This window comes from Corvus moneduloides, chromosome 3 (assembly GCF_009650955.1).
Source record: "Corvus moneduloides isolate bCorMon1 chromosome 3, bCorMon1.pri, whole genome shotgun sequence".
Lineage (NCBI taxonomy): Eukaryota > Metazoa > Chordata > Aves > Passeriformes > Corvidae > Corvus > Corvus moneduloides.
Genome location: NC_045478.1, coordinates 38,758,658 through 38,778,438, shown reverse-complemented (window position 1 = coordinate 38,778,438; position 19,781 = coordinate 38,758,658). Strand labels below are relative to the sequence as shown.

Genomic DNA, 19,781 nt, shown 5'->3' with positions numbered 1-19,781 from the left:
GGAGCGCGCCACGACGGGGCTCACGGCCGGGCAGCGCCCACGGCCGGCGGGGCCGCGGGGTGGGGCACGGCCGGGAACGGACCCGCCGCCCGCCCCCGCGGTGTCCCCCGGTGTTCCCGTGTCCCTCCCCCGGGGCGAAGTTTGGCCAGCGCCGCCTGTCCGCCCCGGTGCTGCCAGGGCCGGGACAAAAGGCACACACTGACACGTGATGGGCGCCGGGCTTCATAAATGGGACCGGAGCGGGGCGGAAGGCGGGGGGGACGCAGCGGCGGCGTGTGCCGGAGCCGCGCCGGGCGCCCGGCGGCTCCCGCGCTGCCTCCCCGCGCCGAGGCGGCGGCGGGCGGAGGCGGCGGAGGAGGGGGCGGGCGGGCGGCACATGGAGCGGCGGCGGCGGCGGCAGGGCGGCGGAGCCCCGCGCGCCGCCTGATCCGGGCGAGCGAGGGCGGCGGTGGTCGGAGAGGAGGCGCCGAGGGGAGGGAAGCGAAGAAGGGGAGGCAGCCGGGGGGAGAAGTCTCCCACCTCCTCCTTCCCCTTACCGGCACCGCCTCCTCGGCGCTCCCCAGTGCTGGGGTGCCCGGGTGGGGCGGCGCTCCCGCTCCCTGCTGGGGGTCGGCGCGGCCGGAGCAGGCGGGGAACGCGACCGGTGCCGTGCGGAGGGTAAGGACGGCGCGGGGCGGAGGGGAGCGGGGGGGCCGAGGAGGGCGGCGGGTGCCCCCCGGTCGGGGACCAGGGACCCGTCGTCCCCCTCAAAGTTTGTTGGCGGCGTGGGTGGGAGGGGGGGTTTCGGGGAATGACAGCGCCTGCCCCGACGGCGGAACGGGCGGAGGGGAGGCGGCTGCCTGCGGAGCATCCTCCCCGTGATCCGCCGCCGCGTCCCGCGGCGATCGCGACCCACGCTGCGGCGGGGGCCGGGGACCGCGCGGGTCTCGCCTCTGCCCCGCGCACGGCCCCGCGCCGCCGCCCCGGGCGGCTGGGGCGAGTTGGAGGTAGCCCCGGGGCCGCCCGGGAAAAGCCGATGGTCCGAGGAGCGCAGTTTGGCTTCGCGAGCCCGGCCGGAGGAGGGGGGACCCGGCGGCGAGGGGAGCCCGGCAGCGGGCGGGGGTGCGGGCGGCTGGTGGCGTTATGGTTAACACGCGTCTATTCTTCTGTGCGCGGAGCTGGCAGCCTCCCGGGCTCCCACAGGACCTTATCTGACATCGGAGGTTTCTCCTCTCGTCCTGACCCACTGGTGATTTACAGCGGGTGGCATTCAGCCCGGCTTTCCTGTGCACTTTTCCTCTCCAAACTCTGCCTTTGAGGCTGTAACCGAAATAAAAGGCGGTTCGCAATTTTGTGCGCAACGATGTTCCCTTAAAAAATGTCACTTAGTCGTCCAGCATCCTCAGAATATCCCGGTAGGGTTTCTTGGTTGGTTGGTTGATTTGTTTTTGTCTGAAATTCGGAAGTCTGGGGGGTAAAGAGCTGAAAAAGAGTGAGCCTTTTAAACTTCACGCAGCGTTTGTCATGTCAAATCTTCATCTGTTGAGAAATAATTTTGAGTAACCAGACGGGCTTATTTTAAATGGGAATCTTTTTGTCTCAAAGACGTCTGCAAATCTCCATTGAGAACACCCCTGGATGAGGTACGTACCAAACCTTTGGTAGGAGAGAGCTCGTTACTGAGATTGCAGTTTGATTAAGTAAAATGGTGTCAGAAGATGAAGTCTATAGTTTTCCTTCTTTCTCTAAAATTGTCATCAGTGTTATTTTCTGTATGGCAGCAAATGAAAATATTAACAGTTTCGGCACATGTTTTCTAATTTCAGAAGATAAAGGGACATATATAAGAAGCAGATAGCAAAATGCTTCTTTAGTATCTGCTAGGGTTAGGGTTTTGGTTTTTTTTAATAGTATAGCTTTTTTAACCTGCTAAAGGTGTAGTAATTTTTTTCCTTTTTTTCTTAGATGTATCATGTTGTTTTCATTGTTATTGTTCACCCTTTCTTAAAGGAATATGGCATTCTCTGCTGGGGGTGGCATTGCTGTTACTGCAAAGAATCCGAGTAATAGTGAATATGATGTTTAATAACAAAATGTCCAACATTGCAAAAATTACTTGGCTGTGCTTAATTCTTTTCCTATTATACCTCATATCAACCACCAGCATGGGCTTTTCCTTCTCAAGAAGAGAAAAAAGCCCTGTGACTATAGCAGGAATATTTATTATGCAGGCAGAGTTTATTAAATCAGTCATAAAAGAAATGAACGTAACATCTTTAAACAGTTCAGAAGATGCATGTGTAATTCCTGATTTGCTTGAGGTTAAAATTAGTTTTGTAGCAACGAGTAACAGCTTTGCTTTATTATCTGTTGGTCTTTGGAATAAGAGGCAGAACCATTTGAATAAAACCATTTTAAAGCACAATTGCTAAAAGCAATAATTGTTTGACTGAGCCAGCAGGCACCTATTGCCAGGAGGGGGAAAAAAAGTTGGCTAGTTAAAGAAATTGATTTATTTGCTGAGAATTTAGGTCGTTGACCATTCTATGATACCTAAACTCACAGGATTGCAATCAAAATACCTATAAAACTCAAGGTGCAGGTGGAAGCAGTTTATAGTATTGCGAGGATGAGCTGGTGTATGCCTTTGATCCTGGCTGTTGTTCTTTCGTGAATGATATGAGCTCAATTGCATAAAGGACCCTGTTAAAGGCTTTCTTGCTCTGTTGAAGGACTGAAGCCTTTCTTTAACTTCCCCTATTACAACGTTTTGATTGGGCAGCAGAAGTTTAGAAAGAAATAACATTTTTTTCCTTTCTTTTTGAAGCCATTTTTGACTTTCAGCCTTTAATGTGGCCATCTCAAAATGTTTGCAGACTGTCATCCCACTGGGAATTTTGGTGCTGAAAGTTCTGTGCACTAGAGAGTGAGAGCTGACATGGTTTTCTTTTCTATTGAGTAGAGGTGAGGTAGGTGAGGAGATTAAGAATCCAAACTCATATATTAATTTAGTATTGCCCAAGATTTTTACGAATGCATTGCCATTCTTGGTTCTGCAGGTCTCATGCACTGTCTTCCACTCACCTAGTTCCTCTAAATCTGGATGGCTTAAAGAGAAATTACTGTAACTTCTCGAATGCAAACTTTGGGACCTCTCTAGTCATGTAGTCACCTACCTAGGCATCCACAGAATTCATTTTTCTCAGTGGTGATTGCTCTTCATTTCTTTCCAGATGTCTATTTTGTCTTCATCTGACAGTTCTCATGAAACAGTAAATTTTTTTTTTTCTGCAATTTCCCAAATAGTTTAGGCTATGTAACATGATGAATGTTCTACAAAACCACTCATCGACCATTTAGGTGAGAATTTGGAGATTTTTCTCTTCTCTAGCAGCAAATTCACAGTCTGCTGATGATTTAAAATTTGTACTGTGGGCAACCCTAACACTGGGATTTGGCCAAGTTCAAAGCAGCTATGCAGATGGACACACAAAACAGAAGGCAGAGGGAAATAGACCCTTTTAATGATAACAAGGCTGCTCTTGTTTTCTTATCTACAGTGGAAATGCATGCAAGTCCCTTGTACCTAAAAGCAAACTTGCAAAAGTGCCAGAATAGACAGCAAGAGCATTTGTTATTAATGCAAAGTTAAAAATGTGTCAACCTGTCTTCTCAGTACTGCTCTGTATGTCTCCATTTCTAGACTGATGCTGTACTGCTGCCAAAAGTGCACATCCCATCACTCTTGGTGGGATAAGGATTTCCCCCCAGAACTCACAGCCTTTGAAAGTGTGTGGCTTTGTTAATGGTCTCTGAAAACAGCTATGACCTGTCCCTTTGAAATGGCTATAATGACTTATAAATCAATTTCTTGTCAGAAAGAACTTTTCTCTTTTTTTTTCCCTTTTTCCTGAAGGTGCCATTGTTGCCCATGAAAAATTATTGGGTTTGCAACATAAGGTCGGAGCACATTTTATTCTGCCATTTGTGCCTCATGCAGGGGCATTACGGTGACTCACACCCCAAGCTCGGTTCTGCCTCTCTTCAGTAGGAACATCCTTTCTTGGTGAAACTGGCCACATCCAAATTACAAAATAGGTATTTAATTACAGTGTGTGTTAGTATAATGGTCACTTCTTATGCGTTGGCTGGACTGTTGGTGAAGGTGGATATTTTACACAATTCAGATGTTGTATTGTTTGTGTAGATTGAGGCTAGATGGCATCAAATAGTACCTCATCCTGTGTTAACCTCTTCTATGGCAATTATGCATTCTTAAGTAAGGTGTGTTTACTCACTACAAAGTACTGAGTGGGAGCAGGTTCTGTACTGTCAATTCACTTTCAGCCCTCACTGGAGTAGTTTCCATCTTTCTGCATTTTAGGAAACATTTCAAAGTTTGTGTTTAGGATCTTGGGGGGCTGCTACCTTCCTGTTCTGCTGAGTATGTGAAACATGCTCTCAGAAATCACTGGTTTTAGTCAGTTGTACCTGTTTTAAGGAATGCAGCACTGAAGTCCAGACTATGTACATGTCTGGAATATTAGGTGACACATTTATATATACATGTAAAATAACTTTTACAGGATGTCAGTGATAGATATACTAGTTTTAGATTCTTGCTTTTAGCCAAGAAGGCTATGTATAAGGGAATTCAGGACGATATTCAGCAATCATCTTGCCTGTATTTTTGTACCTACACTTGTAGCTTGTCTGCATGTACTCTAGCGCTTGAAATTTGAGTTTATGCATGACATACTGCAGGGTTTGTGAGACTTCAGTTCTTCCTCTAGGCATATGGTTTTTTTGTTTATGTCTATTTGTAAGTTTATGCATAGAAGTATACCTATATATATAAAGTCATAACTCATCCTTCAGTATATTTTAACTGTTTCTCCAAGTCTGATGTAATACTGGTTGAAGTCTCTCCACAGTTGGTTGTTCTGGCTACTTGGATATCAAATTCTACTGTAATTCTTTCTCACGTCTCCTCTTCCCTCCCTCTCTTCTTTTTTTAAAAAAAGAAAAGCATCTGAATGTTTCAAAGACATACACCATTGCCAAGCAATCTGGTGTAGTGGCTTAATATGCTGGCAAATAATTTCACAAGTTATTTGTGTGTGTGAAGGCAGTATATTTGAATATCATTATATTGTGAATGTAACTATGAAGACAGTTATCTGAGATTATTTAAATCCTAGGAAAGGCCAGACGGCTCCAGAAATGAAAGAATGTTTTTCATTTTTTAGCTGGGAGTGCGTATTTCTGTCCTTTGCTAATGCTGGTGGCATGGGGCATCGCAGTTGCCGAAAGCCTTTTTATCCTAGCTTTTGAGCATTGCCAATACTTTATGGCCTAAAAACAGTTTGCAGGAGAAGCAGACTCTTGAAGACTGAGGTAGAAGGGATATTGCTTTGCAGCGTGTTGCTGGCCTTCTGTGCACTAACTTTTTGTCTTTGCCTGTGAACCCCTTTTTCACTTCTGGTGTGTTTATCTGCTGTGTGGGTCATTTAGTGGCTCCATTTGAGCACTCTCTTCCTTTCCACCTCAGAAGTCCATATCCTGTATGTCATTTTCCCTAAGCAGTTTGATTTTTGTTAATGTCCCTGGCCAAATTTGCTCAGCTAACCTCGCCTCAGTGTCCCCAGCCTGGTCCCAACTGTCAGTGCGTACAGTGCTGTCCTTTTCCCTGACCTTACCAAGGATGGCTTCTCAGAGCCCTTTGCATCTTCCTTCGTCGTTTGAATGCAGATCAGAAATGGACTTTCAAAAGAGCAAGTCATTGCCTGCAGAGCGAGCAGTGGATCTGTTCTTTCTTTATGGTGAGATCTGAAAAATCCCACTAGCTATATCCTTCAGCTTACGGAGGTGTCTCTGAAGTTCGCACAGCTCAGAAGAGGAGGGAGGTTTTCTCTCGTGAATTTTCTCCTTCACCTCATCTGCTTTCCTCCAGCCTATCACAAAGGCAATTCTTCTCTGTCTCTAAAATCTGTATCCCTGCCTCACAGAGGCACTTCCACTTGGGTCTTCCTTTCTTACCTTTCTCCACTTTGCTCCTGTCTCACATGGAGATGTCTTATTCCCAGTATGAGGATAGTAGCTATCTTTCCTGTCTCCTACCAATTCTCACCACACAAATAACTTAACCCACATTACCTTTGCTCTCAGCATCTCCTTGCTCTATCTCATGATTTCTTTAATTAAAACTTGTTAGAGCCAGTTTGTTGCGGGGGGATGAGAAGGCAGACATACACTCTGTGCAGTTTATGAGAATTCTCCCTGGAGCCTGATGTTTTTGCTATCTTTCTGTCTCTAAACCTTATGCTTTTAATAAAGTTCATTAATATTTTCTGCTGCAACAAAATGACCTTCTGTGTTCTGCTCTGGCCATTGCATGGAAACTATTTTCTAGGAGTGGTTCTCTTCCTCTCTCTCTCGTTTCTTCCTAATAAATCTGCTTTTCCTTCGGTTTGATCCTCTAGACATTACGTTCTTCTGGAGACCTTTAGCATTTAGCATCCAATGGAGCCCGGTCTTTTATGTCCTGCTCTGTTGTTTCAAATGACTTTTCTCCCTTAAACTACATATTGTGTACTAACCTGCCATTTCTTCTAGGTACTTCCAGAAGATTGACTGTTCAGCCCCCATCTCTTTTGCGTCTGGCTGGGCTTCTCTGTCCCCATTTAACATTTATGTCAATTCTGCTCAGCAACAATTGCCCGCACCTTTTGGCATTGTAGAATGGCTAGAGAGGAGGCTGGAAATGACACGATTTCTGATGGAATTTTGAAATCCAAGAGGAACTCTTCTGTGAAAAAGTTTGAGAGTTCAAAATTAACCAGGTTAATGAGTTCTCCTCCATTTTCTTTAAAATGTAAATTCCATAGCATTGTATCAAACTTCATATTATCTGTTCATTCTGCTTTATTGGAAAAGAAGTGTACAAAGTCCTTTATTGGGAAACCAGTCCCTAAACTGGAGCTGATTTTAAGCAAACAAACTAGGTCACAATTGCTTCACTGTTTCCTTTCATCTGAGTCTTTCATATTTCAGCAAGACTCCTCATCCTCTTTCAAAATTTCTATCTTTAGATGAAATTAAGATAATATAAACTGTGAAAGATCTTTAAATCCCACAGTTTTACAATAGCCACCTTTGCCTTCTGTCCTTTCTCCCAAAAGCTGGGCAGAGCAGCTAGCTGTAGTTTCCCACTAATGTCACCCTGATAGTCCCTTTGCTGGTTTGTGACTTCAATACTTCATCTTGTCTGCAACTTGGTAGGAAATGTGTTTGTGGGGGGTTGTATTTTACAAGCTGAGAGGTTTTGGGTGATCTCAGGAGTTCTAGAGATTTTTTACAGGCAGACGGGGCAGCTGCCCCTGCTTTTCCTCCCCTGCATCTGGGTGGAATGCAGGAGGTGCATCCTTGATTTGCTTAATTCAGAGAAAGGGCTTCAAGCTAAGCCTCTCACCAGGCATGCATCCTGCCTCCTGGAATACCAGCTGGTGCCTTTACTTGCGGATGCTTAGCTCTCAATCCAACATGGAACAGCTCGAGCAGTTTAGAGATGGGCAGCAGAATGTAGAGGTTGCCAGCACGCTCACCTGGCTCACAGAAAGCGAAGTTTAGGTCCTTCAGCTGCACCAGAAGGAGCAGGACTTCAGCCTTGCTCTTGAACCTCTCTGACTTTAGACACATGTATATGCTCTGGCTGTTTGGGATGTAAGGCACAGCCTCCTTTTCTCTGCACCTGCAAATCACCTGTGCTAAACTGGTGCACACATCTTGCCAACAAAACTTTGGGGGGAGGGAATAATACTATTGCTTTTAAAAGCAGTCCGTCACTGATTAACACCCTGTTTTCCCCCTTGTTTTGTTTTTGTTGTTCAGGTTGTCAGCTGCTGGATGCTGGGGGGTGTCACATAGGAGCCATTTGCCCACACATTGGAACAGTCTGGCCCTTATCCTGCTAGTGTGCAAACGGTATGTTAATTAACATAAATAACCATGTAGCTGTGCCTTCTTGCTAATTAAGATTCAACTTGCCAAAGATATGATCACATTACATAAGAACAAAATTTGGTTCGTTACTTGCATGCCCTAGTTTACCCCATAGCTGATAGTGCCTTGCTGTATCTAGAAGATAACATCCCTTATTTGCTCCTCTCCTAGTGTCTGTGCTCCTTCCCGATGCCTCACACAGAGAAAATTCTGACTGAAATGAATGCAAGTTTTCCTGAATTAGGAGTGACAGCATATTTGCCATTTTTAGCCTAGGAGTAGCACAGTTTTGGAGATGGAGCAGTAAACCAGTAAATAGGATAGGGATAACATTGCCTTCACATTCTTCTCAACATGTGTTTTTTCCTTGCTTGGTGTTACTGAGTCTGAGAATGCCATTTCTCAGTCTGCACATTTCTTTCTCCAAGGCTTGGAAACCTTGTCCTGTCCTCGAAGCTGTATTGTTCATCACCATATGGGATAAGGTAATTATTAGCCATATAAATTTTCATTTTATAGGACAGTTCTAATTCCTAGAGGCCAACAGTTACCATGGTAGATCTCATTTCTCTCACAGTTTTACAGCTGACTGCATATACGAGTGTAAATTGCTGCTGTTTCTCCTGCCGTAGTACTTTGTGGACCCAGTTTGGGAGGAGTCCCAGTGTGTTGGGCACTGCACAAACTTATCAGAAGATAATGCCCTTCTCTGAATGACTTGGAACCCTATAAGGTGTAAACAAGGAGAGTGCGTTTCTGTATTTTTATGCATTTAAAAACTGTTTGAATTCTTCCTACTTGTCCTTTGGCCTGTTCTTAATTAACTATGATTATCATAGAAGAAATGTATAGACACGGAGATCAAAATGTTTCCTAAAATGGAAGCCAAAGAGGTTTGATTGTGGATTTCCCTTGCTTGTTTTGATTCCTTTTCTTGCCATGTCAACATTTTTGCAGTTATCAGTATCATCATTGTATTGCTCATAATTACTTTCTGAGGAAGAGAATAAATACTCACTGTTTCTATTCAGGCTATTAAAATTGCTTTATCAATCATCCTGATTTGAAAATTGTAACAAATTCAGCTCTTTTTATAGACAATGATAAAGACTTTCCAGCTCTCCTTCTATCCCAGAACAGCAGGAGAAGATAGGTAATAGCATTTTAATGAAGTCATGTTCTTGTTCCCCAAGTGAGCTGGTGTTGTGGACCAACAAGAAGTCCAGAGGAAGTATAATTCTCCTTGTTGTCCTTGATGAGTTACCAGCCTCTTTTGTACTACATATTTTTTATTTTACCTAACGTGTATTTATATTCTGTTATCCAAGCATCTTTAGGGCTATATGTAACCACACAGTGGAGGGCACTAGTAAGACTTGACCCTTCAACTCTTCACTAATTCTTTCACTTTGAAGGCAAAGCAAAGTTGTGTCTTCAACCTTTGGGTGATGTTTAACACCTCATACGTTTGATCCCTGCTAAAGTAGGCAGGGAAAAAGGGCTGGAGCAAGTTGAATGCGTGTCGCTGCAGACAGCTAGGCCAGGAGTTTGTCAAAGCCACTCCATCTAGTGGCAGGCACTTCACACAGCTGGTCTGGCAGTGCCCACCAACAGCTGCTGGATGGTGGGAGAAAGGTCTAAAATGGTGTTCAGCTATGACAGTTCTGGTCTGGTCTTCAAGATAAAAGATCCTTGAAGTTTTTCTCTGTTGTTTAATTCTTATCCGTAGTCATAATTCAGTACTTGCCGTGACTTGCTGCATGCAGTTGTGGAAATACCTCAAAAATTTTGAGTGCCAGTGTCAGTGCAGCCTCTCCTTCATATTTAATCAATGTTTCAGTCTTCTAAAAGCTGTTTTAAAATGAGTGAGGTAGTAGAGTTCATTTATGGAAGGAATGAAGCTGAGAGCTTTGAAAACTCAAAAGAAGTTGGAAGAGTGCATTCTGGCAGGGCAGGAGAGTTCTTGGCAAAGCAGGGAGTTTCTCCATTTCTGCCACCCTGCCCATGAGGGCAGCTTTCTGCAGCACACAGCTGTCACTCCAGTGGCATGCAGAGAGGATGAATCTGTGTAGGGGAACGCTTATTCTCTGGGGAGGCTCTGAGAAGCCAGAGAGGCTCCTGGAGTATTTCATGTGGAGATAGTCATGGCTCTTGGGCAGTGTGGGTTTGGGCTCTTGGGCAGGATGGGTTTGGGTTGTATTGAAGCCAACTGCAAAGAGCAGTGTGACTGCGTGGCATGGGGTGTCTGTTTTCATGGGCAGTGCCTGCTCACCACTCCAGGTTCGGACAGAAATGCTCAGAGCCAAAATGTGTGTGGCACTGGCATGTGCACCTGGCCATGTGAAAAGACCAAGAAAAAGACCATTGCTGCTGCCATTGGCTTTTCTTTCTATGTCAAATCATGCAGCACCTGTGACTTGATAACTGCAGTGCCAAAGGTCCAGTCTTGTTTTCACCAGATAGCTATGGAAAACCTCACTGATCTCTTCAGTGCATTTTAGTAGTGAGCTTATACTGGGATAAGCTAGTATCTAAATTAAAATAAATGAATTTCATGTAAAGTGTAATTCCAGATCAAGCAAATGGTTGTTTTACTGCAACTTTAATAAAAATCAACTGCAGCTTGAATAGGTGCATGCACACATACTGCTAGAAATTTCCAATTAGGATATTCCCAGCAGCAAACAAAAACAAAATTAATGTTAGCAGCATTCCCCAAAGCCTAAACTACACTACTAATGAACTCCCAAGTACTCTCAAAGAAAACTCTCTTTGCAGAGACAATAAGGTAAAAATTACTGTAATAATCTCAATGTAAAAATACAGAGGGAAAAAAAAAATCATTGACATTCAAAGTAAGCCTTGCCTCTCCTGATCCCATTAACCGTGTTGTTAGCATAGCATATGCATGCATAGTGATATTGTCACATAACTCACTGCCACCTTCAAAAGAGCACACAAGAATTCGTGTTCTTTCATTTGTATTTCAAATAAAGGTAGGGGTTGCATGGCACCCAATTCTGAGGAAGTCTGTACTTGACATGACTCCAGCAGGGACCAGCTACCTGATAACAATTTGTTTGTCTGTCTAGCAGAAGTGCTCAGTTGAATACAATTTATGAAGCTTTCCTCAGACATAATCTTCTCGACATGGGGCTGTGGCTTTACTCATTAAAATGGTTGCCTTTCTTCTGTCAAAAATAAGCTTGAATAGCAGAGGATACCACAGCAATCTTTACATATTTATAGAACTACTTGTTTTATTTAATGGATTTTTGGATAGTTTTCAAGTTAATAACACATTCTTCATTTGTGTTTTTAAAATGGTGTTACAATGCCAAGTTTAAAGTTGCCAGACTTCACCCAAAGAAGATTTGTCAGCAGAGTCATCTTTGCAGCTTGTAACATCTGCAAATTCTCCAGGAGCAGCTGTAAAACACCTTCTGGAAGAAAAGTGCCTTCCATATTAGATGATTGCTGTTCATTTTTAATGTATGCTTCAGTGACATTTCCCTCCCTCCCTGCTCACGCCCTCAAAATTAAATTCCTTAATACTGTCTGTCTAATAATTGTTATTTCCTGAGCAAATTGTGTCTGCAAAAGCTGACTCAGCCAGTATATTTTGTGTGTTGCGACTCTCCCAGTAAGGGTTGTTTGTACTCATACTTCTTTGCAGCACTGGAGTTGCAGTGTCTTCTGAAGGTCTAAGTTCATATATTTCCTTTAATAATCAATGTCCAGGCCTGCTTAATAAAAGGCAAAACTTTAAAGAGCTGTGGAAAAAGTCCTGAGTGTTCAGATACTATAAGGGCAGTATAAATATATCATCAGCCAAGTGATCTCTGTTTTTTTGGAAATGCTCATAATTTCACATATTTTTAAGTACTGCTATTGTTGTTGAGAGGCATCCTTTTCTTCTTGCCTATATTTTCTTGGGAAACGAGAAGTGGTACCTGCTGTGCAAGTCTTCTCTTTAGAAGTTGAGGTGATCAGTACTCTGATTTTGGCAGATAAACTCTTGCAGCCTTTCTGACCATTTATTGTCAGTTGTGTAAAGTGAACAGGTAAAGTCAGTAAAAGCCTATAAATGGCATCTGGGATTTCTTGAGAGCAACAATTTCCTCCATACCAAAAGCAAGAAGAAACTTGGTTTGCTCCTGTTGCTGATTAATCATCAAGATGTCCCATAGCAGATTCAGAATATTTGTAGCACACAAAAGGAGTGATTCTGGCTCTTATTTGTATTCAGACCACTCTCATCCACTGAGGTGGTGGAAGAGGGCCGTAAAGCAGATGTTCAGTCCATATTCAAGGCATTTTCTATCGGCAAAGTAATATAAAGGAGTACAGCATAACAAGAGCTGTAAGACTTGTCTTGTATGTCGATGCATGCTCAGGTGCTGATGGGGGTCCTCTCCCAAGGGAACCCCGACCAGGAGTTGTTCCCCTCCACAAATCACCATCCATGAGCAAAGGCTGTACTTGACAGAACTCAGAAACCACTGGCTACCTTCTGCTGGGTCCCCCCAGTTTTGGAGAGGACAGAATGTTTTGGAGGGTGTCCCTAGGGGGACGAGTTACATTACAGTGCTTCTCACAGAAGCAGTGACTCCTGGTCCCTTTTGCCTGGAGTTTTGGCCACTGCTGCACCCTGATCTAAACTTGGTGCCATGTTTAGCTAGGCAAGCTTACACTGCCCTGATTGAGGCTTCTGGTCTGTACAGAGCAGATCACTGATTCTCTCCCTGACTTAACAGTGCTGGTCACCATTCCTGAAACTGTGGACAGAGCTGGGTAACAACCCACCTCCCTCAACTTGCTCAAGTATTCCAGTACCTTAGTTTCCTTAGCAGAAGGAAGGAATAATCTTTGTATATGAATGTAATGAAGCTATATATTTTTAGATTAAATACCTTGCTAATAAATTTGCAATAGCAAATTCAGGATGTTAGTAGACCTCAGATTGCTATAGCAGGATAATAAGAATATACAGGCATACTGGGTGAGCTGTGAAATTTGGAGTGCATGGCTCTGTCCCTGTTGCCCCTCTGTTGTCAATTTTTCAAAACCCTCAGTGCCTTTTGTAAGAAAAACAGTGAAGGTGGTGACTCAGTTTAGTGCTGCTCCTCCATTGGCACTTGGTATTATCTAAATGAAACAAGCCCATGGAATATTGGTCTGCAAGGTACATTGCAATCAGAAGCTGAGAAGAATATCTTTATGGTGGAGCAGCTCAGAAGTTTTTGACGAGAAAGGAAAATCGCTTTCCTGTGAAACAGTCAATTCCCTGTGCCTCTGTTTTTCATGTCACTTCTTAGTGTAATTCAGTTTTAGTGAAATCCAGGTGATTTCTTTCTAAGTGCTCAACCCACCCTGATTTCCCACAGTGGCAAAGCCTAGACCTGCACTGAATAGCAGAGAAGGGTTGATTTTGTTTGACAGAGTTCAGCTAAGTTGTTTGTGGAGTTTGTCTCCCTGTTTATGTTAATGAAGTCTTAACCTTTTCCCCATACAGGATTTCCTCCGATGCATTTTTCTGTCCCCCAAGTCTCTCTGAAACCAACAAGACTGGGGTTATGAAGTCAATTCTAGATGGCCTCGCAGATACCACTTTCCGAACAATCACGACAGATCTCCTTTACGTGGGCTCCAACGATATCCAGTACGAAGACATGAAAGGTGACATGGCATCCAAGCTGGGGTACTACCCCCAGAAGTTCCCTCTTTCCTCCTTCAGGGGAGATCCTTTCCAAGAAAAAATGACTGGAGGAGATGATTCCCTGTTGACCATTATTCCTTCAGATCAGGTCAACATCACAGAGTTTTACAACAAGTCCCTGTCCACCTTTAAGGATAATGAGGAGAATATACAGTGTGGGGAGAACTTTATGGATATGGAGTGTTTTATGATCCTGAACCCCAGCCAGCAGCTGGCCATCGCCGTACTGTCGCTCACCCTGGGCACCTTCACAGTCCTAGAGAACCTTCTTGTCCTGTGTGTCATCCTCCACTCCCGAAGCCTCCGGTGTAGACCCTCCTACCATTTCATCGGCAGCCTGGCTGTGGCCGACCTCCTTGGCAGTGTGATTTTTGTCTACAGTTTTGTGGATTTCCATGTTTTCCATCGGAAGGATAGCCCCAATGTCTTCTTGTTCAAACTGGGTGGAGTTACAGCCTCCTTCACTGCCTCTGTAGGTAGCCTTTTCCTCACGGCAATAGACCGGTACATCTCTATACACAGGCCACTAGCTTATAAAAGGATTGTTACCCGACCAAAGGCTGTCGTAGCATTTTGTGTGATGTGGACCATTGCTATTGTAATAGCCGTTCTTCCTCTGCTCGGCTGGAACTGCAAAAAACTTAATTCTGTTTGTTCGGACATATTCCCTCTCATCGATGAGACGTACCTGATGTTCTGGATCGGGGTCACCAGCATTCTCTTGTTGTTCATTGTCTATGCCTACATGTACATTCTGTGGAAGGCTCACAGCCACGCTGTTCGCATGCTGCAGCGAGGCACACAGAAAAGCATAATCATTCAGTCGACGGAGGATGGTAAGGTACAGATCACTAGGCCTGATCAAACTCGTATGGACATCCGGTTAGCCAAAACCTTGGTCCTTATCCTAGTCGTTTTAATCATATGCTGGGGCCCTCTCCTCGCCATCATGGTGTATGATGTCTTTGGGAAAATGAACAAGCTCATCAAGACTATCTTTGCCTTCTGTAGCATGCTCTGTTTGCTGAATTCAACAGTGAATCCCATCATCTACGCTCTGAGGAGCAAGGACTTGCGACACGCCTTCCGCAGCATGTTCCCCACCTGTGAAGGGACTGCGCAGCCCCTGGATAACAGCATGGAGTCTGACTGCCAGCACAAACATGCCAACAACACAGGGAATGTGCACAGGGCTGCCGAGAGCTGCATTAAGAGCACAGTTAAGATTGCCAAAGTTACCATGTCTGTCTCCACGGACACAACTGCTGAAGCGTTGTAAGTCAGAGACTTCTCAGCATTGTGAGAAAAGGAGTTTAAGTTTAAAAAAAAATTAAAATTAAAAAAATCAACAACAGAGAAAACCAAACCCATGGCTTAACGTGTTTGTACCCTCCTGTAATATTTTTTGGTTTGTCATTGTAAGCTGAGCGATGATTGTGTTAAGAGCATTACCATCAGCCAGTTTTTCAGGTTTTACAATTAGGGGTTCTAGCTAAATTTTCACGTGTTTTTCTCAAAAGGTGTTTACTGAATAATAATGTTTCCAGAAAGAGCACAGAGAAAATACCAGATTAGCAATCATTCCTTTGGGGGTGTGAAGAAGAATTGTGAAACCTAATTGAAAAATAACGCGTCCTAAACCAATACCATCAAACAAGAAAAAAAGCCTTGTAATCATGCTGTTCATTTCAATGTGAAATGTATTTCATGTCTGTAAGTAATAAGAGTTTCTGATTTTTTCCAAAAGCAGCAGTGCTGAGTTTAGAGGTTTTGTAAAATGTGTCGTGTCCCGTGAATTGTGTGCTGTTTTATTATGTGTTATTGGTATTCGTCTGATTAAACAAAGTGATAAGGTAGAATTCCGTGGAAATAACGTGAAACGTGATATGTAAACCCCATTGAAAACACTTACTGTATTTGAAGAATTCCTATGAGGTATTTTGGAAATTTTACACTTTTAGTGGTCTTCTGTGGACTTAGAGGAGAGGCTTTGTGTTCTTCTACTAAAATTATTTCCCCACTACCTTTTACTTTCACATGCATATGAGACTAACAGCAACAGAGGAATAGAGGAGGAATGTGAGAAAGGAATGCACTGGTTCAGACTTTTAAATACCACTGCGTTTATACAGAAGGATGTTTATGGTTGCACAGACTACTGCCCTGCTCTTGGGCATTGTGTGAATATGAACACTGAAAAGCAAAGGTCCCGGATATTGGCTCCTTTAATAGGCATCTGGTTTTAAGCCATGTGCTGGTGTTGGACCACTGAAGACAGCATGTGTCAGACTCAATGTGCGATGTTATCACTGTGCAGTCGATGTATACTTGAAGGTGTGTCACATTCCTGTATCCCAGGTCTAAGCAGATTCAGAGCCTGAGATGCCAAACTCCCGTCTTCACTAAAAGAGGAGGAAATATTGTCAGACTTAAACATTTTCTTATTGTGTGAGCGTGTATATAAATAAATATCTCTGTGTGTGTACGTGTGTGTGTGCGTGCGTGTGTAAGTATACTAATCGGTGTGAGTCATGGTAGCATAGCTAAGATAGGACACTATGACCAAATGTAACTGTATTTCTTGTTGCACGCTTTGCACACGAATTCTGTTTCTAAAATTGAGTTCTTCCAATTGATTACTGATGAAAGTACCATGTTAAGAATATCTCGATCCAGCATATCCATGTGCTAGAGGAAGCAACCTTTCAGTTACACTTGAAAATAAAGGGAAACAAGAGGCAGAGAACATGGAATGAGCCCGAACTGACAAATGCTGCAGCTGTTGATAGTGTTCCTGAAGACTGAGAAAGCCAGGAGTAAATGGTAGTTTGTTTTAAGGCTGTGAGTATTAAAATCTGATAGCTTGCAATGAGGTGCATCTCACTGAAACCACTGACAAGGTTTGACACTACCAGGAAGAAGTTACTGATGGAAAATAATGACTGTTCCACAGTGGGACAGTTTCTGCAGCCTGAGACCATCACAAGGAACATGCTACCAGATAGTCTTTGAGGCGTGGATATTCTGTGATTCTGTTCTGAGTCATAAGGTCTGGGATCCTCTTCTCTGCTGCCTTGCTTTTTCAGACCATTTCCTCACCCTTCTGACTGATTTCTGCCAAAATAGCTGCAAGCGCAGCTTAGTCCTTCAGCTGCCTGACACTTGCCGCAACAGGGGGTGACTTTCTCCATGACGCAGGGCGAGTGGAGCCAAATCCATACTGCCCTGCCACCCATCCTTGTGCTTACATAGGGAGAGAGAAGGGACAGCAGCCCAGGGTCTCTGGTTGCCTCAGTGCAGGCCAGAGCAACTGGTTGAATGAGCACCCAGCCCCTTTCAGGCAGTGGCCCTGTGGGGATGCAAGTGGCTCCAAGTTTAGGCTTGGTGAGGATGACATGTTTTAAAGGTAAGATTGGATCAGGTGAGGTGCTGAGCAACAGCTGGAAGAGACGGGTACTTTCCTCCTCTACCCATCTCCCCTGCAGCTTACCTGTGTGGCAGGACAGCGCACCACACTCTCAAGGGGCCCACTGCAGTCAGCCAAAACCAGTGGATCGCAGAGGATTCCCAGAGGATGTCAAGTCCTGAAAGATGTTTTTTATGTCTGGGTCTAGTCCATCCTAAAGCAGTCCTCTTGGAGGAGTGGGGGAAAGCCCATTTGAAATGTAAGGGTATTTTAAGAGCCATTTTTGAAACTGTCTTCTTGTGAATTAAATGCAAACTTTGTGGAATTTTGTTGTGCTTTCAAGTTCTAAATTTTACGATAAATCATGGGACAATGGGGCTGTCTTGGCACTTAACTTGGTGCTTACTGATATAATAAGAAATAGCATCCTGTGAAATGTTACCCTCTATCATCAGTATCTTCATTTGCATAATGAGTTTTTCTAAAGCTCTGGGAACTGCATCGGTTCACTTAGAACCATTTATTAAAGAGATGGCAACAATTTCCTTACATGTTGCACACTAAGTAGAACTATTCTTTCATTAGAAAAATCTGCTGCCGTTCCAAGATAAGCTGTTCTTATACTTCAGCTTTAGGTATTCCTAATTTGCAGTTGCCTACTTTCACTTAGTGATAGCACAGCCAAACGACACTGTGTTCCATGGCCACCCACACCATCATCATCATCATCATCCACCCACCACCGCTAGTTGCAGTTACGTGTATGTGCCAACTCCAAGTGTCACGTACCTACCGAGAAGACCATCTATGTCACATGTGTGTAAGATTCTCAACAGTCTAATTGTATATTTGTATAATATAATCTCCTCAATGCTGTGCAGTCACTATCCACATCTTGCACTGGCCTTTTGATGAAAATTTTAGTGTGTCTATTGTGAGATAGACAGTGCATTCTACTTGATGTTATTGGGCTGAATGTATGTAAATAAGTGAAAAAAAAAGTCATCTCTACAAGCAGTGGCCTAAAAAGTCTGTAATTGTGGACTAGGAAAATTGTTGAAGTTGCTGTGACATCTCAAATACTACCTTTGAATAAACTATTTACAGGGTCTCTTGGGATGCTGTTTCACAGTGAAAGGAAAATCTTTCCTTGTGATAATATGAGGTAAAGAAATTGGATTACCTGAGCTTTTTATTTCCAGTGTTTCGAAGTGGAGAACATAACTCTTTATTGTCTGTAAATCTAACATTATTACTTCCTCTTAGAAGAATATTGTATCATTAGATGTTTGTTTGAGCTGGTAACATTCTTGCAACTGTTGCAATATTTTTCATTAGCAACCTGTATAATAGTTTGTACACAAGTACTGTTCAGATTGTCATGAAAAGTAGCTTTGACCATTTACCTACCAGTAGCAGAATAGTATTTCTGTAAGATTTCCAGTGTATTCCTATCATATCATATTTTATTTCTATAATGTAATTAAACTGTTATTTATTCAAGGAGAAAAAGTATTCCTCTGCTTTTTTGTTTTCCAAATTTTGACATAACTGAGGAAGCCACGTGATGATGCTGCCTCATCCCACGATCTGGTGCTCTACGTTTTGTTTATAAGTTTGTCTGTCATTCTGAAACAACTGCTTAAACAACTTGACAACAGGTTGTCAAGCTTTGTGGGTTTTAATTGTACGTTGATATGTTTGAAGGAGGAGGCAGATCATATATTTTATATTTGTGTATTCAGTACTATGGAGACAAGAGAGAAATGACAGTTAAAACTGCATCTCCTGTTTCATTATGTAGGCAATTTCCCCTTTCCTCTGTATTAGCCAAAATGCAATAAATTCCTTTTGCCTTCCTCAGATGCATATGTTTGCTCAGAGATGTCGCATTAAGACAAGCCCATATTCTTCAGAAAAACAAAACACAAAAGAAGAAAGGAGTACAAATTAAAATAGTGCTGCCAGCAGCAGTGACAACGTAAATTAGTTATTGGGGGTTGTGAGGGTAATCAAAGATTGGAGACAAACAAAGAGTTAGTCTAGTTTTGGCTAGTGCCAGTGGGGACAGAGTTGATGGGTGTAGGGAGTGGATGATGAAGTGGTCCAGCAGGGATTCATCGAAGCTGTGCAGGCATAGCAGGCTCAGCCGTGCCACTGCCTATGAATCACATTTAAGTGCTCCCACTGCTGCTCATCCACATCTGAAAGGAAGGGTTGAAAAAGACCACTAAATGCTGTAGAAAGGTCCCTGCCTGTTTCAGAGGATCGGTTTTCCATATGATTTAATCTCAGATTCACGTTACTCGGCAATTTTCCTTCTTCACATCTGTGGCTTGAAAACATCCTAAGGGGATAAAGTGAGCATGTCATAGAATCATGGAATCATTTAGGTTGGAAAAGACCTCTAGGATCATCAAGTCCAAACATGAACCTCACACTGCCAAGGCTTGGGATCACGGTTGTGTCACAATATTTTTATTTTTAAAAACTGGGTCACTGGTGAATTGAGAAAGTCTTGGCAAAGCAAAAGCAACTAGAAATAAAAGATTAGCTCTTAATCTTTAGCTGCATATTACATTTAAATTAAGTCTGAATATTTCTGCTGAAAGCTGTCACTTTCAAAGCAGCCAGGAGACAATTCTCTCTGTATTTCCATGCTCACTGGAAAACAAG

The 19,781-nt window shown here is 43.4% G+C and overlaps 1 protein-coding gene across 6 annotated transcripts; it reads left to right on the top strand.

Moving 5' to 3' along the window:
• The first annotated feature begins 444 nt into the window (after window positions 1-444).
• CNR1 (cannabinoid receptor 1) lies at window positions 445-18,968 on the top strand. 6 transcript variants are annotated; one of them, XM_032105034.1, is made up of 4 exons: window positions 445-657; window positions 7,870-7,962; window positions 8,409-8,465; window positions 13,496-18,968. In XM_032105034.1, exon 4 carries the CDS (start codon window positions 13,557-13,559, stop codon window positions 14,976-14,978), a length of 1,422 nt encoding a protein of 473 aa, XP_031960925.1. In that variant the 5' UTR covers window positions 445-657; window positions 7,870-7,962; window positions 8,409-8,465; window positions 13,496-13,556; the 3' UTR covers window positions 14,979-18,968. The 6 variants fall into 6 exon arrangements, with proteins under 6 accessions (XP_031960925.1, XP_031960924.1, XP_031960922.1 ...); XM_032105031.1 differs by lacking the exon at window positions 445-657 and adding an exon at window positions 1,095-1,622; XM_032105029.1 differs by lacking the exon at window positions 445-657 and adding an exon at window positions 1,648-6,821.
• The last annotated feature ends 813 nt before the right edge of the window (window positions 18,969-19,781 follow it).